Source organism: Vigna radiata, chromosome 10 (genome assembly GCF_000741045.1).
Source record: "Vigna radiata var. radiata cultivar VC1973A chromosome 10, Vradiata_ver6, whole genome shotgun sequence".
Lineage (NCBI taxonomy): Eukaryota > Viridiplantae > Streptophyta > Magnoliopsida > Fabales > Fabaceae > Vigna > Vigna radiata.
This window is the reverse complement of record NC_028360.1, coordinates 16066577-16081182: the sequence shown is the minus strand read 5'-3', so window position 1 is coordinate 16081182 and position 14606 is coordinate 16066577. Positions and strand designations below refer to the sequence as shown.

The window sequence follows — 14606 nt, the reverse complement described above, 5'->3', positions numbered from 1 at the left end:
CACCAACCCATTTTCAGCATTTTTGTTTCCAAATATGCCCTCCATAACAAAATTAAACTTTTTAAAAAAATTCATTAAAAACAACAAATGAGACACCAACACGTGTCATTGGCAAATTGTTGTCAAATATGTGTTGTCAAAGTAACATTTTCCCTCTTTTAATAGACACCCAACTTCTCATTTTACAATAAAGGGATCATCAATCTCAATCATACGGTTGTACTATCAAAATAAGTAATTATATATTTATGTATAATTTCTTTTATTTATAGTAAGATCTAATTGAGGAAACTGAGTAATAAGATTAAAAAAAAAAATAAACCTATTAAAAGTTATTTAAAAGTACACGTTCCTATCTAGTAACAATTTTCTAATAAGAAAAATCGAACAATTATGTTTGCCTCAGTATTCTTTTAATTTTTTTTTCATATTTTTAAATTGAAGAGTTTAATATTCGAGTTTTGAGATTATGTGATTTTTTTACTTTTGTTATATTTAAGTCTAACATTAATAAAAAAAATTATTTTCATAAAAAATAAAGAGAATAAATTTGTAACATATATAATAATAGTTTTTTATATTTAAATTTAGTGTTTAATAACAACATTTTATTATTATTATAAGACTTAATAGTCTTTTTTATCTCTAAATTTGTTTAATTTTCTAAATGTCCTTTCTTTTAAAAGTGTGTGAAATTAGTTTTTAATTAATAAATTTTAGGTCAACACGGTCCTTCCGTTAAACATGTGTAACATCGTTAACTTTTTTTTCTATCTCCTTTGATTCTCTGCAACACTGCAGACCTTTTGGTCAGTGTTATCTTTTCGTCTTTTTTTTTCCCTTTTCTTCTTTCAACGTTAGTTCATTTTTTCACCTACTAAACTAATTATAAAACCTCTTTTCAGTCCATTGAGCCTGTTCTTCTAGATGGTTATTCAATGATCTGTTAAATTTCTAGTACCTTTTATTCTTTTTTTTTTTTTTCATCACTGGTATTGAAGGGTGCCCTAATTTAGTGAAAAGGGCACCCTTTCATCAGGATTGGAATTTGGGTTTGGCATCTCTGTTTGGATTTCTCTTCTTGCAGGTGCTTGCGATTTGCGAAGGTGGAGAAACCATGGTGTGCGCAAAGATCGTGGTTCTGGTTGGGTGAAGCTCTCGTGGATGATGGAGATGTGCGTTGTCGCGACGGCCATAGAAGTTGGCAATGGCAACCAGCGACGCCAGCGACGCGATTCTGGATTCCGTGTTATTCTCTGCAGGTGAAGAACGGCGATCGTGGATGGTGGTCGTGGTGGCAGCTTCAATGGAGTTGATGTGCGATTTGGGCGTTTAGGGTTTAACTTGGGTCTTGATTCTTCTGCGACGGCAGCTTTGTGGAAGATGGGTAGTGGCCTCATGCGATTCTGGGTGGCTTTGCGTCTGGGTGTTGATGGAGAATCTGTGGCGTTCATGGTGGCTGGTGAGAGTTGGGATGATGGCTGCCGGCGACGACAGTACGCGAGGAAGATGGAGTTGTGATAAATCTTGGAGGTTCATCCATGTACATGACTTCGTTGAGATCATCGTGTAAAAAAAGCCATGTTTATGTCCAATTGATGCACTTGCCATTTGAGAGAAACCACAAGGTATAGAACCACTCTAATTGTAGTTGGTTTCACAATAGGGTTGAATGTTAGAAAAAATAATTAATATCATAAAAATTAATATAATGATCAACAATATTAATTGACAAAAGAATTGTAACTTTATACAACAACGGCGCTTAAAGAGTTTCACTCGAATCAAGAAGCAGGAAATGAAGAAAGCATCCTACTGCAGGTAGATCCATACGAAGAAGAAGAAGAAGAAACCCTCTTTCTTTGTGACCTTCCTATTTACAGTGGTTCTTGTTCAGATAAATGGCGTGATGATTTCTCGAAAAAAGATGAAAAAAGCTTTGGTGATACAGTGATGGTGATGATAACCTGTTTGAGTTCCTCAGTGAAGAATTCAACTCTTCAACTACCAGCTGCAGAGAACATAATCTTCTACGGAAAACTCATTCCCTCAAGGATATTCCTCCGCGTGTTGACAAATGAAGAAAGTGGGTGAGAGAGAAAAACCTGAGACAGCCAAAAAATTAGTGAACAAAGTGAAACGAAGAGGGAGGAACCGAAAGACTTCATTATTGAAAGTGAAAAGGACCTTAAGCTATAAAAAGTAAAGGTTTAGTTGCTTCTTTTATACCAGTTTGGTTAAAATGTGTCAAATTCGTTCTTCTTTTAGAAAATGTCAATTTTGTTTTTATATAAAAAAAATTTGTGTCAATCAAGTCATCTCTGTTAAAAATCATTGCTTTTAAAACTCACTTTATCCACTGCAATATTAGAGATCGGATCCATGAAGTGGTTATTATTCAAAACTCACTTTAAGTTTTTAACATCATTAGTTTGTATTTAACGGAGATGACTTGATTGACACAATTTTTTTTATATGAAGACGAAATTGACATATTTTTAAAAAGAAGACAAATTTGACACACTTCAATCAAACGAAGAACAAAATAAACTATTAAACCAAAAGTAAACTATCGATGAAAGAAGAAAAGGGAAAAAAAAAGACAAAAAGCTGACAAGAAAGAGAAATGTCCAAAGAACCAAAGGAGAGAGAAAAGAAAGTTAACGGTGTTTACGGCTATTTAAGGGAAGGAACGATTTTGACCCAAAAATTTATTAAATAAGAACTAATTTAACACACTCTTAAAAGAAGGGACTTAATTCAGAAAATAAAGCAAATTTAGAAAAAAAAAAATAAAAAGGCTATTAAGCCTTGTTATAATAATACAAGACTAAATTCACATTCATTAAGTCATTTATTTGACAGTTATAAAAGCTTGAGTAGACTACTAAACGTGCATAAATACATAAATAGACAGATATAGTAAGCAACTTATCCTTCACTTCACTACTTCTTCGTCGTCGTCATCTGCAGGTTTTTTCCTGCTACTGCTTTTTGTTGTGGGAGGAGTTAAATCACATGATGTACTCTAATTATCAGTTTGTCATGCAACACACTCACAACTTCCACACATCTTATTTGGTCCTTTTATATTTTTTAAGTTGCAGTTTTGTTTGGATTAATTTTTCTAGACTTGTGAGAAGACAAATAAATGAGGTTTTAAAGTATACATATTTAAGATGCAGGAGCAACTGAGAAGATGTGGAGATTGAAGATAGCAGATGGAGGGAAGAGTCCATACATATTCAGCACAAACAATTTTGCAGGAAGACAAATATGGGAGTTTGATTCTGAAGCAGGAACGGATGAAGAACGAGCCCAGGTTGAAGCAGCTCGTCAACATTTCTACCAAAATCGCTTTCAGCAAAAGGCATGTGGCGATCGTCTTTGGCGATTTCAGGTTCTTCTTCTTTCTTATCCTCAAATAACCTCATTCCTCAGATGTAATAATAATCATTTATATGACTTTTAATATGAATATTATTCCGAAAACAGGATGAAAACAGTAAAATATGAAAATTATTCCGAAAAGGAAAGTATAAATTAAATAAATAATATAACTTTATTTTCCATTTTTGTGCAGATTTTGAGGGAAAAAAAATTCAAACAAATAATAAGCAAAGTGAAGATAGAAGATGATGAGGAAATTACATGGGAGAAGGCTACTCAGTCCATAAAAAGGGCTTCTCATTACCTGTCGGCGCTGCAAACTAGTGATGGCCATTGGCCTGCTCATATGGGGGGTTCTCATTTCTTCACTCCTATCATGGTACGAATTCAGAATATATCATATATACTTTTTTATATTATATTATACTTAAATTAAATTAAGTGTCATATCTTTCAAAAATAAATATTTTTTATTGAGTTTTTATTTTTTATTTATTGAATATTTAATTTTTATATTTTTTTAATTAAATATTTATCGTTTAACTTTTTATTAAATGAATGACACCTAAAAAATAGGGTTTTGTGATAAAATGAAACAATTTTTATTATCTACTACATTTTTAATTGAAAAAATAAAAATTATTTTTCATTTTATATTAAATAAAAGAAAAGCAATCTCTTTATGATTATAGATAATAACACGAAAACTATTAAAAACTATTATGATCTCTGTATCAACACAATTTCAAATGAAAAGAATAAAAGTTACACACTATTTTAATATTATTTTTATATTAATGTTTAACTTAATATTTCTTAATATAGAGACAAATTAGCAAAATAATGAAAGAAGATAATTCTCACTACATCCATTTAATGTAAAAAAATGATAGAAACTTAATTAAATATTTCAAGTATTAGATGTATAAGAAAATTAGAAGACAATTACGATGAACTTAAAATATCAAATTAGAATTTCTGAAACCAAAACAAACGCGAACGAAATGAAAACGGGAATGAAAATGAGGCTTATGTTATGAGTTTTAGGATTTAAAAGAGTATTTGATTTTAGTCTCTTCCACCATCGACGTCTAATTGTTAAAAAATCCATTTTGACACTACTTTTAATGTATTTTCGTAACTTATTGACGTTTGGAGAAAGGGACCCAACGTCTTATATCGGAAAAAAATGACTTTTCAATTTTGATTTTGTTTCTTTTGACAGAAAATTTGACGTCTGGTCTGGAATCAACGTCTATGTCGTAAAAAAAATTAATATTAACATTTAAAATGACATATTTTTGGACCTTTTTCACATCTGTGGAGAGATGAGCCGACCTCTAAAGATAATAAAACAATGATTTTTCAATTTTGTATGCAGACCATTTGACATCCTATATACCTTATTTAAGGTCTGACACCCGAAAATCGATATCTATAATGGTATTTTATTTACAAAACTATCATCCATCATTTTTTTACATTGGATTTCCTTTGATACGTTAATGCATGACGTTAAAAAATATTTATGCACTAGTGGTAATTTTGTTAATAAAATTATGATAAAAAATCTATTATAGTTATAGCAAGCATCACTTACAAAATTCATAAATTTGACTAATTAATCATTTTACAGTCCTGATTTAAAAAATTAATCTCTTATAAAGTGAGAGGCTCACCACTCCTGTACAGTATTTCAAATCATTGTGTACTTAATATTGGATTTGATTTTTCACTATCTTCATGAAACTTACGAAATTCTATACATAACATTAGGTACTATCTATTTGCTTTAAACGTTGCAGATCATTTCCGTGTACAGTACTGGACATCTTGATTCGGTATTTTCAGAAGTGCATCGTGCAGAAATTCTCCGTTACTTGTATAATCATCACGTACAGTATACCAAACTGAACTTCATGTTGAAGAAAGAAAATAATACATGCTATTTCTCACATTTTTCTTTTCTGTTTTGTGAAATTATTATTATATCTTTAAATTATATATAGCAGTCATGAAATTTGAAAGTTTGTTCTTAATATATACGAATTGGTAACAATCGGAAGAACGAAGATGGAGGGTGGGGATTACACATAGAGGGTCCAAGCACCATGTATTGTAGCGCACTCAATTACGTAACTATGAGAATTCTTGGAGAAGGAGCCAATGGAGGTCATAACAACGCTTGCGTTAAGGCCAGAAAGTGGATTCATGATCATGGTAGCATTACACTTATGCCTTCATGGGGAAAATTTTGGCTTTCGGTATGCATGCTTTCCTATAATTTAAAACACACAAAATTAAGAAATGTAAGTTTGTGAGTAATTTAAAAAAATGTTATTGTTTTCAGGTACTTGGTATTGTTGATTGGAGTGGATGCAATCCATTGCCCCCTGAATTTTGGATACTTCCTACTTTTCTCCCCATGCATCCTGGTTAATTAATTCATTTTATTTTTTCTCATATGACTACTTAATTCAATATATATACACAAGAGTTCATCATTAAATTGAGTATTATTGTATCTTAATTTCACCTTAATTAAATAATGCAGCTAAAATGTGGTATTATTGTCGGCAAGTATACATGCCCATGTCATATATATACGGGAAAAGATTCGTGTGTCCAGTCACACCACTAATCACAGATTTGAGAGAAGAACTCTTTACCGAACCTTACGATGAAAATACTTGGAAAAAAGCTCGTCATAAATGTGCGAAGGTAATAAAACTTTTAAAATTCTTATGATTAACTTGTAAAAAGCACACGTAATTAATTAAAGAAAAAAATATTTTAATATTAAAAATGAAAATACATGGACATAATGTGTCGGTGACAGGAAGATCTGTATTATCCGCATCACTGGATACAAGATCTAATATGGGACANTGCTTATTNNTTGACTGAGCCACTTCTCACACGCTGGCCTTTCAATAAGATAAGAGAAAAGGCACTTGATGTAGCCATAAAAGGTATTCATTACGAAGATGAATATACTCGATACATACATGGTGGCTGTATTAACTAACAAGGTAATCATCATAATTTCAAATGAATCTTTATTATTTTAATTTTTAGCTTTCGTTCACTTGGTGTTTGTGTTTGGTAGTCTTGCTCTTTGCTTGCTTCTTGGGTAGACGATCCAAATGGAGATTCCTTTAAGAAGCATCTTGCAAGAGTCCCAGATTATTTATGGCTTTCAGAAGATGGGATGTCTGTACAGGTATATAATACAACTCAGTTAATATCATCTTTTTTTTAGTAAGATAACCATAAAAGTTGATAACTTAATAAATGCAATTTTCTATATATAATGTAGGGAATTAATTCGCAATCATGGGATGCTGCTTTCATGGTTCAAGCGTTTCTTGCTACTGGTCTAATTGATGATCTTGGTCCCACACTTAAAAAAGCACATGATTTTATCAAGATATCTCAGGTTAGTATATATCATTAAATTAAAATATTTGCTTCTTATATAAACACACGAAATAACTCTTATATTACGCGAACTAACTTCTACAAAATATATAATTCATCTAACAAGTTATTTTGGTTGGATAATTATTCTTCACATAATTATTTATAATTAGTTGAGTTATAAGGTTAGTTTGGTGGTAAAGTTTATTGAAAGAGAGAATAAGAGATTGTAGATTCATTTTTCCCACTAGTACTAACAACTAATATTTGTTAATAAAAATAAAACAAAATTTTAAGCAACTAAATAACAAAGTCAACTAAAAGAACATGTCAAGTTAACACTTTACCCTCAATGCCTTCAAATCTCAAGCCATGATTAATGAATGCAAAATATCACGAGACTTGTTAAAATGCTTACTATAGCTCAACGAGTTTGATGAAAAACAGAAATTCATGGAACTCAAAAGGCATTGGTCTTGGTTTTGGTGCACTTAGACTGTGTTCCATAATTCCACCTTTGCATGTCAACCTGAACCCTACAATTGTTGTATCCCATTCGATGACGGTTGGTTGATGCACCTTCACGCGGCTGGTTTCCATGGTGAACATGGAGGTTTAAACGGAGATCGAAGATGAAGTCTTAAAGAAGAAACGGTACTCGATTCCAGTGATACTAGTAACCTATTCCGTGGTGGGTGTAATCGATTCCACACAACTGGAATCGATTCCACGTAGTGTATTGCAACCCCTTACCCCATTCCATGGAGAGTAACTGACAGGGTATAGGTTCCAGGCTTAGGAAGTTTTTTTGCAATGTAAAGATGACTTGTTGTCAAAGAAACTTGAGAAAGAATGTCGAACCAGCTTTTTTTTTCATCGTTTACGTCTTCTTTCCAGACAGACTTGCTCAATGGTTCATCCCTAAACCCTAAATTATTCATACCTAATTCTTCCATGACCTTCACTATCTTCAGTGCTCATCTACAGAGGAACATAACTATTACTTTTATGTTTTTTGGACTGAAGTTACTATATTAAACAGTTGTGAATGAAAATTATATATCAAGACCCCACTTTGAATATGATAAGTTTACATTTCAAAGTAACTATAGTAATTTATTATTTACATACAATTTTGTATCTAATGTGATACTTTAATTTCATTTTATTATTTAGTTGATCATGAATATACACTTTGACCATAAAAACAATAAATTATATAACTTATGACTAAATTATACACTTAAAACTTTTTTTATCAATAAATATGTTACTAATAAATATCATTTTTATATTATTTTACTTCTAAAATCATTTTGATAATTTTCAATTTTTATTAATTAACATTTTATTTATTTATCAGATCAAATCTTACACAAATTTTACTTTTAAATCTGTTAAAAAAAATAACAAACAATTTACTCTCAAATTCATACAATCCCTCTTCTTTAAATCATCTTCCTCAAACACACCTTTAAAGATGAACGTCTCTCTCTAAATTCAACTAAACCAAGAAGTGGAAATGTTCTCTTTAGACCTAAGCACAGGTAAGGCTCACTTCTAATTATAATGCTTCCTAGTGATAGAATAATCAAACCGAATTTACTCTTATATTTATGTGTTGCAAATTGTGTTTTGTAGAGGAGAAAAAGCTTTCCGCAAAAACAAATGTTATATTCTGAACCCACCAAAGTTCTTCACTATTCTGTCCAATTCCTTTTACAAAACAACAAGCATAATATCCAATTTAAACTACACGGAAACAACACATGTCCATTGCCTAAAATCCCACATTTCTGCCCAAAATATTATGTATGATAACCAATATTTATACTCAACCGATGTGCACTCAAAATGCTGCAAGTATATAAACTGCACCAAACCAACAAACATGTTCCTTACGAAACCAATTATTCTGCACCTCAAACAACTTATATCCATTGCATCCATATAAAATGTGGATTCAAGTTTAATTCAATAAAATGACTTACATTGTTTCTGTTTGAGAGTTGAGATTCCAAGATCCAATTCTAGCTAAAGAAAATGGTGTCCTGCCAAGTTGACGAAGCAATTATGATAATATATGTAGTTGTAACACCCAACACACTACGCAACAACAACAAAACATCACAACACACTACTGAAAAAAGGTCAAACGCACACCAAGCATGCAACTTACAAACCCACCACTATAACGAAGCAATAGAGGACTAACCACGACAAGGGCTTCAATGTCGAGAGCTTCAACCATAGTGATAATGATGAGGACAACTTCATCCACCCATCACCTTAAGAACTTCAACCAGTGATGAAGAACGAAAGGTTGACCTACCCACCATGTTAAGACTTTGGCAAGTGTATCAAATTGTATCAAGTAATAAACCAGTAAGACCAAATATTGTATCCCAAGAGACTTGTGTGACATTAAACAATCGTATAATGACTTAACTACTTAAGACTGTAGAGCGATTCCATTGAATGAAATTTAATGCAATAAAAGTAAATGTAATGCTTTAAATGTAAAATTGATCTTCTGTGACTAAAACAAGAATGAATGGATGAAATTAACGATGATATGAGATGATGATGTTGGGATTGACTTCACCTACTTCACTTTCATGCCTATTAGAACTCATCTCCTTCATTAAAATGCTAATGCCAACTTTCTGGATTACATCAAACCCAATTCCTTGACATAAAAATCCTAGACTTGATTATTAGACATCAATCTCTTGAAAATCCTAATAGTCAATTCTGCATTAAGAAAAGAAGTTTATGACAACTAAAGGTCATATCTCTATTTCTAGAAAATATTTCCTTTAGGTAGATTACTCCAAGTCATGATTCATAAGCTATTTTCCAATAACAAACAAATCCAAACATCAAGCAAAAACATAACAAGCATTAAGAATGGGAGAAAATTACTAGCATTCAATGAAAGAAGCATAATATGTTCAAAACATGTTCAAATACATGAAGTTCAGAGGTTAAATATTTCCCCAACAATAAATGAGTTTAGTTCTCCATAGTCATGGAGAACCTTGGCTTACAATGGAAGAATGTGGAAGAGATGGAAACACAAAGAAGAGAAAATGAGAGCTTTCACTCGCCCAATCTTGCTCCAAAAGGTCGAAATTAGGGTTTCTGTGCTTCAGCCATCAAAAGATATCCACCATATCACGTAAAAGCCTTTAAATAGGTCAAGAGTGTCACGTCATCAAGTGTCACGCTCAGCGGCCAAACAGTAGGGCGCTAGGCGCGACTTCAACATAAGTGGCTGACGCTCAACGCCTTAGTTGGGGCACCCAGTCATAGCCGTGTGGTGAGTGGCGCTCAACGCCCCTTGAATGGGCGCCCAGGCGTCCTTGCACGACAAGTACCCCTCAGCGCCCCAAAAGAGGGTGCCCAGGCGTGGTTGCGTGACCTTTGGCCCTCATCACCCCAAAAGAGGGTGCCCAAGCGTGCCTGCGCCTTCTTCAGTCTTCTATTTTGGTGCTTTTGCTATTCTTCCTAGGTTCCAACTCCTTACTAATTTGATCCTCTTCCAAAACATATCAATAACCTACAAAATGGAAGGGATTGGCGATGAAAATCATTAAGTATAACATCGACTGACTTATTCACAAAATTAGGATAAAAGCGGAAATTTAAGTAAGCTTCAAGCTCAAAGAGAGTTGATTTGGTATCAAAATTGCACCATGGGTAATGGTGAGATTTACTGTTATCACACCACCACAACAAGAGCTTGAACCAACAATGGCAACCGACAACGACAAATAATAGTTTCATCCCATCACCACGACGACAACTTCAACAATGACAATAAAAAATGATAAAAAACGAAAGTAAATAATGAACGAGAACAATGACAAGAAGCAAGGAAAAGAAAGGATGTGAAATGTGTGAACAAGAACGAAAGAAAATAATTGCATAACAAAGGAAGTGAAACACAAAAGGAGATTTGGGACATAATGTTAAATAATCTATATCATTTATAATGTTTAATCACTATAAAAAAAAGTTTTACAATATTATATTTTTGCCATTGTGCTAATTCTATACCAAGTTTAGGTCTAACAGGTATAGAAAAATGGCTTTTTATATCTGTTTTGATTTCAATTGGTATACAAATCTTTATAATTTATTAAAATTTTGCTATCCCATCACTTTTTATACAGGATTTAATGAATTTGATCTAAAAAGTCTTCTCATATTTATAATACTGCTATGGCATTAGTTTTTAGATGGGATAAATTTCAACAAATATAAAAAATCATTGTAAAAATAATATAATTTGTACTGGTAATATGAGTTTAAATATCACATTAAATAAAAAAAAAAAAAAAACTCACCAAATTATGATTTGAGATGTTTTTATTTTTGTTGGATTTTTAGTCGTTATTTTTAAATATCTTTAACGAACCCGTCGCTAGGAAATATTGATTAGTTTTATTAGGCAATATTAATGAATTGATACTGTAATATTGTAGGTAGTAGAAAACCGTCCAGGAGAGTTTAAGAGTAGGTTTCATCACATTTCTAAAGGGGCATGGACCTTTGCTGACAGAGACCACGGATTACAAATTTCTGACGGCACTGCAGAATGTCTCAAGGTATTTAAGTGCTTAGGTTACACACATTTTTTTAATTTGTTAAAAAATGTCAGGAATAACAACAAGTATATGTTTCGTGAACTAACCAATCATTCATGTTTCAGTGTTGTTTACTTTTATCGATGTTGCCAGAAGAGATTGTTGGGGAAAAATTAGAACCTGAACGATTATATGACTCGGTCAATTTTCTGTTGTCCCTTCAGGTATTGTACTATAAATGGGAGCACACTTTTAAATTTTATATGATTAATTTTGGTAATCAATGGTTGGACTGACCAAAAATAATTAATATATATTGCACTATAGTTAACTAGTTAACTGTATTATATTATATTAAAATATTGATTCATTTTTTATTAAAAGTTCAATATATTGGTTCAGTTTTTAAAAACTACAATTCAATTAAATGTAAAAATTGTATTTATTTTTTCCTCTAATTTCCGTTGAATTGTTTCGTTTTGTCAAAAAAAAATTATTTAATAATAAAATATTAATAAAAGAAATCATTCACATAAAAAATTAATAATTAATTTTTTAAGATAAATTTTTTTTATCATAAGTTTTTATATTTTTTCCATCAATAAACATATATTAATTTTTAAATAATATTATTTTAAGTAATAAAAGTAAAATATATTTCTTTTAAATTTAAATTTATTAAATAATTAAGTAGTAGAAATCATAAAAGAAAAAAAAACTATATAAAAAAATAATACTTTAAATATATTATATTCTTTAACATATTCTTTAATATAATATTGGCTTAATAGCCAATTTTGTCCCCAGTTTCGTTGACAAATCTCAATTTAGTCCCTCGTTTTAAAAGTGTTTGAAATGAGTTCTCACTTTCAAAATTTTGAGTGAAATTAGTCCCTTTTGTTAAACAGAATCAAATGGTCTTAAAGGTTTAATGATTTAACATAAGAGATATTATTTTATAGATCTTCTGCCAAATCATCAAGCTCTTAAAGTTGTTTGTTTCAATTTGACGGAAGGGATTCATTTCACTCACAATTTTGAAAAGTAAAGACCCATTTCAATCACTTTTAAAAGCTTTATATACTAAATTTTCTATATATTATTGTGAAAACTAAAACACAAAATTAGAATTAAAAAGTTGTATTCCAATTTTAACGAAGAGGAATAACTGGAATATTCACGTAGTACTTTATTTATTTTATTATTGTATTTATCTAAAGAGTAGCAATAATGAAATAATTTCCATATACATATAATAATTAAAGAAATATAAATAAAATAAAAAATAATAATATCAAAACACTTATGAATAAAATAAAATAAATATTAAAATAAATTTTAATTAAAAAAACATGTATTGTTATATTATTTAATTTAAAAATTAGTAGTACAATTTAATATAATTCAACTCAGTCCAGTTTGATAAAACAAAAAACAGTTCACTTTGTCTGTTTTACAGTTTAGACAAATTAGTTTTTAGTTCAGTACAGATTTTAGTAGTTCTATTTTGCCCACCCTTAATCTGTCGTCTTAATATTTTTTTACATCACACATCCTTGTTGTAGTGCTAAAATTATGCACATTTTTTCCGTAATTTGTTTTAATATTTTTCCTTCATTGAAGTTTCCACTCATTTAAATTGCTTGTATATGATCTTTTTACAAGTTTGATTACTGCAGAGCAAAAATGGAGGTGTTACAGAGTGGGAGCCAGCATTAGGTCAAAAGTGGTTGGAAGTAAGTTTGAATTGTTAATTTCTACATTGTGTATAAATTTGTTTCCTGATATTGATTTCATTATTATTATTTTTGTAATTAATTTGTAGAATCTGAATCCGGCGGAATTTCTTGCGGACATAGTGGTTGAGCACGAGTATATTGAGTGTACTGGATCAGCAATTCAGGCTTTAGTATTGTTCAAAAAACTATATCCAAATCATAGAAGAGAAGAGATAGAGAGGTTTATTGTAAAAGCAGTTAAGTACATTGAAGATGAACAATCAGCAAATGGAACTTGGGTTGGGATCTGGGGAGTTTGTTTCACATACAGTTCCTGGTTCGCACTTGGAGGTTTAGCTGCTGCTGGAAAGACTTACACTAACTGCGCCGCCATTCGTAAAGCTGTCAAATTTCTACTATCAATACAAAATGAGGATGGTGGATGGGGAGAAAGTTATCTTTCATGTCCAATGAAGGTTTGTTATTAAAACACTATTATTTATGATTCCAATTTCCATTAGTTTAAATGTCGTTAATTATAAATATTAATGAATTCATATGAGCCATGAAGACGTATGTGCCTCTAGAAGGAAATCGATCAAATATAGGTCAAACAGCTTGGGCTTTAATGGCTTTAATTCATGCAGGACAGGTACTCTTCTTATGTGTATTTGTTAGATGTCACCATCTATGATTTATTATATTATAAGTGTTGTTGTTAGTCTTTTTCTAAATTTGGTTTGTAGGCTGAGCGAGATCCAACACCTCTTCATTCTGCAGCAAAGTTACTCATCAATTCTCAGTTAGAAGATGGCGATTGGCCACAACAAGTACCTCTTAAATCTCTATCTTTTGAATTATGACTAATTTATGTGTGATGTAATAGCATTGCACCAAAATTGTTTGATGTTTGTGTGACTTTATTTGGGACAGGAGGCCTTGGGGGCATACAAAAGTAGTTGCTTGATTCATTACCCGTTCTACAGAATTGTTTTTCCGCTGTTGGCTTTGAGTGAATATCGTACCAATGTTTCAGTCAATTTGGTTTCTGTTTAACTTGAGAAGTTATAAGCTCAAGAAGACAATGCCATATCCATAAAAAGATCTGACAGATCAAATAAAAGCTGGTCACAAACTTTAATAACTTTCTTTCTAGTATAGTTTTGTAATTCTGGAACAAATATTTTGCATTAAATATTACAACTATAAACAGCCTGTTGTATTATATGATCTTATATTTTTACAACTTTCAAATTGGTATAAGGTTTAGGATTAGTTATCACTATCTCGCAATATAAGAGTATGCTTCCAATACATACAGAGCTCTTAGAACTTGGATTGCAATGTTAGGTTTTTCTTAATGCAATTCTTAATTTCTACTCTTATCATGACAATATGAAAAAAAAAAACAACTTATCTATTTCATAAACTTTTGTACCCAATTTGAAACTATATTCTATAATATATATCTTATACTCAATTCAAA

The 14606-nt window shown here is 31.1% G+C and overlaps 1 protein-coding gene and 1 pseudogene across 1 annotated transcript; one reads left to right on the top strand and one right to left on the bottom strand.

The window, feature by feature from the left end:
* The window catches only part of LOC106775027, a 23594-nt pseudogene extending 9285 nt beyond the window's left edge, over nucleotides 1-14309 (top strand).
* LOC106775026 lies at nucleotides 1035-2328 on the bottom strand (the record flags this gene model as incomplete). Its single annotated transcript, XM_014662055.2, is given in 1 exon segment — nucleotides 1035-2328. A coding segment is annotated over 1 exon segment (420 nt), but the record flags the coding sequence as incomplete, so codon positions are not given.
* Nucleotides 14310-14606: the final 297 nt, after the last annotated feature.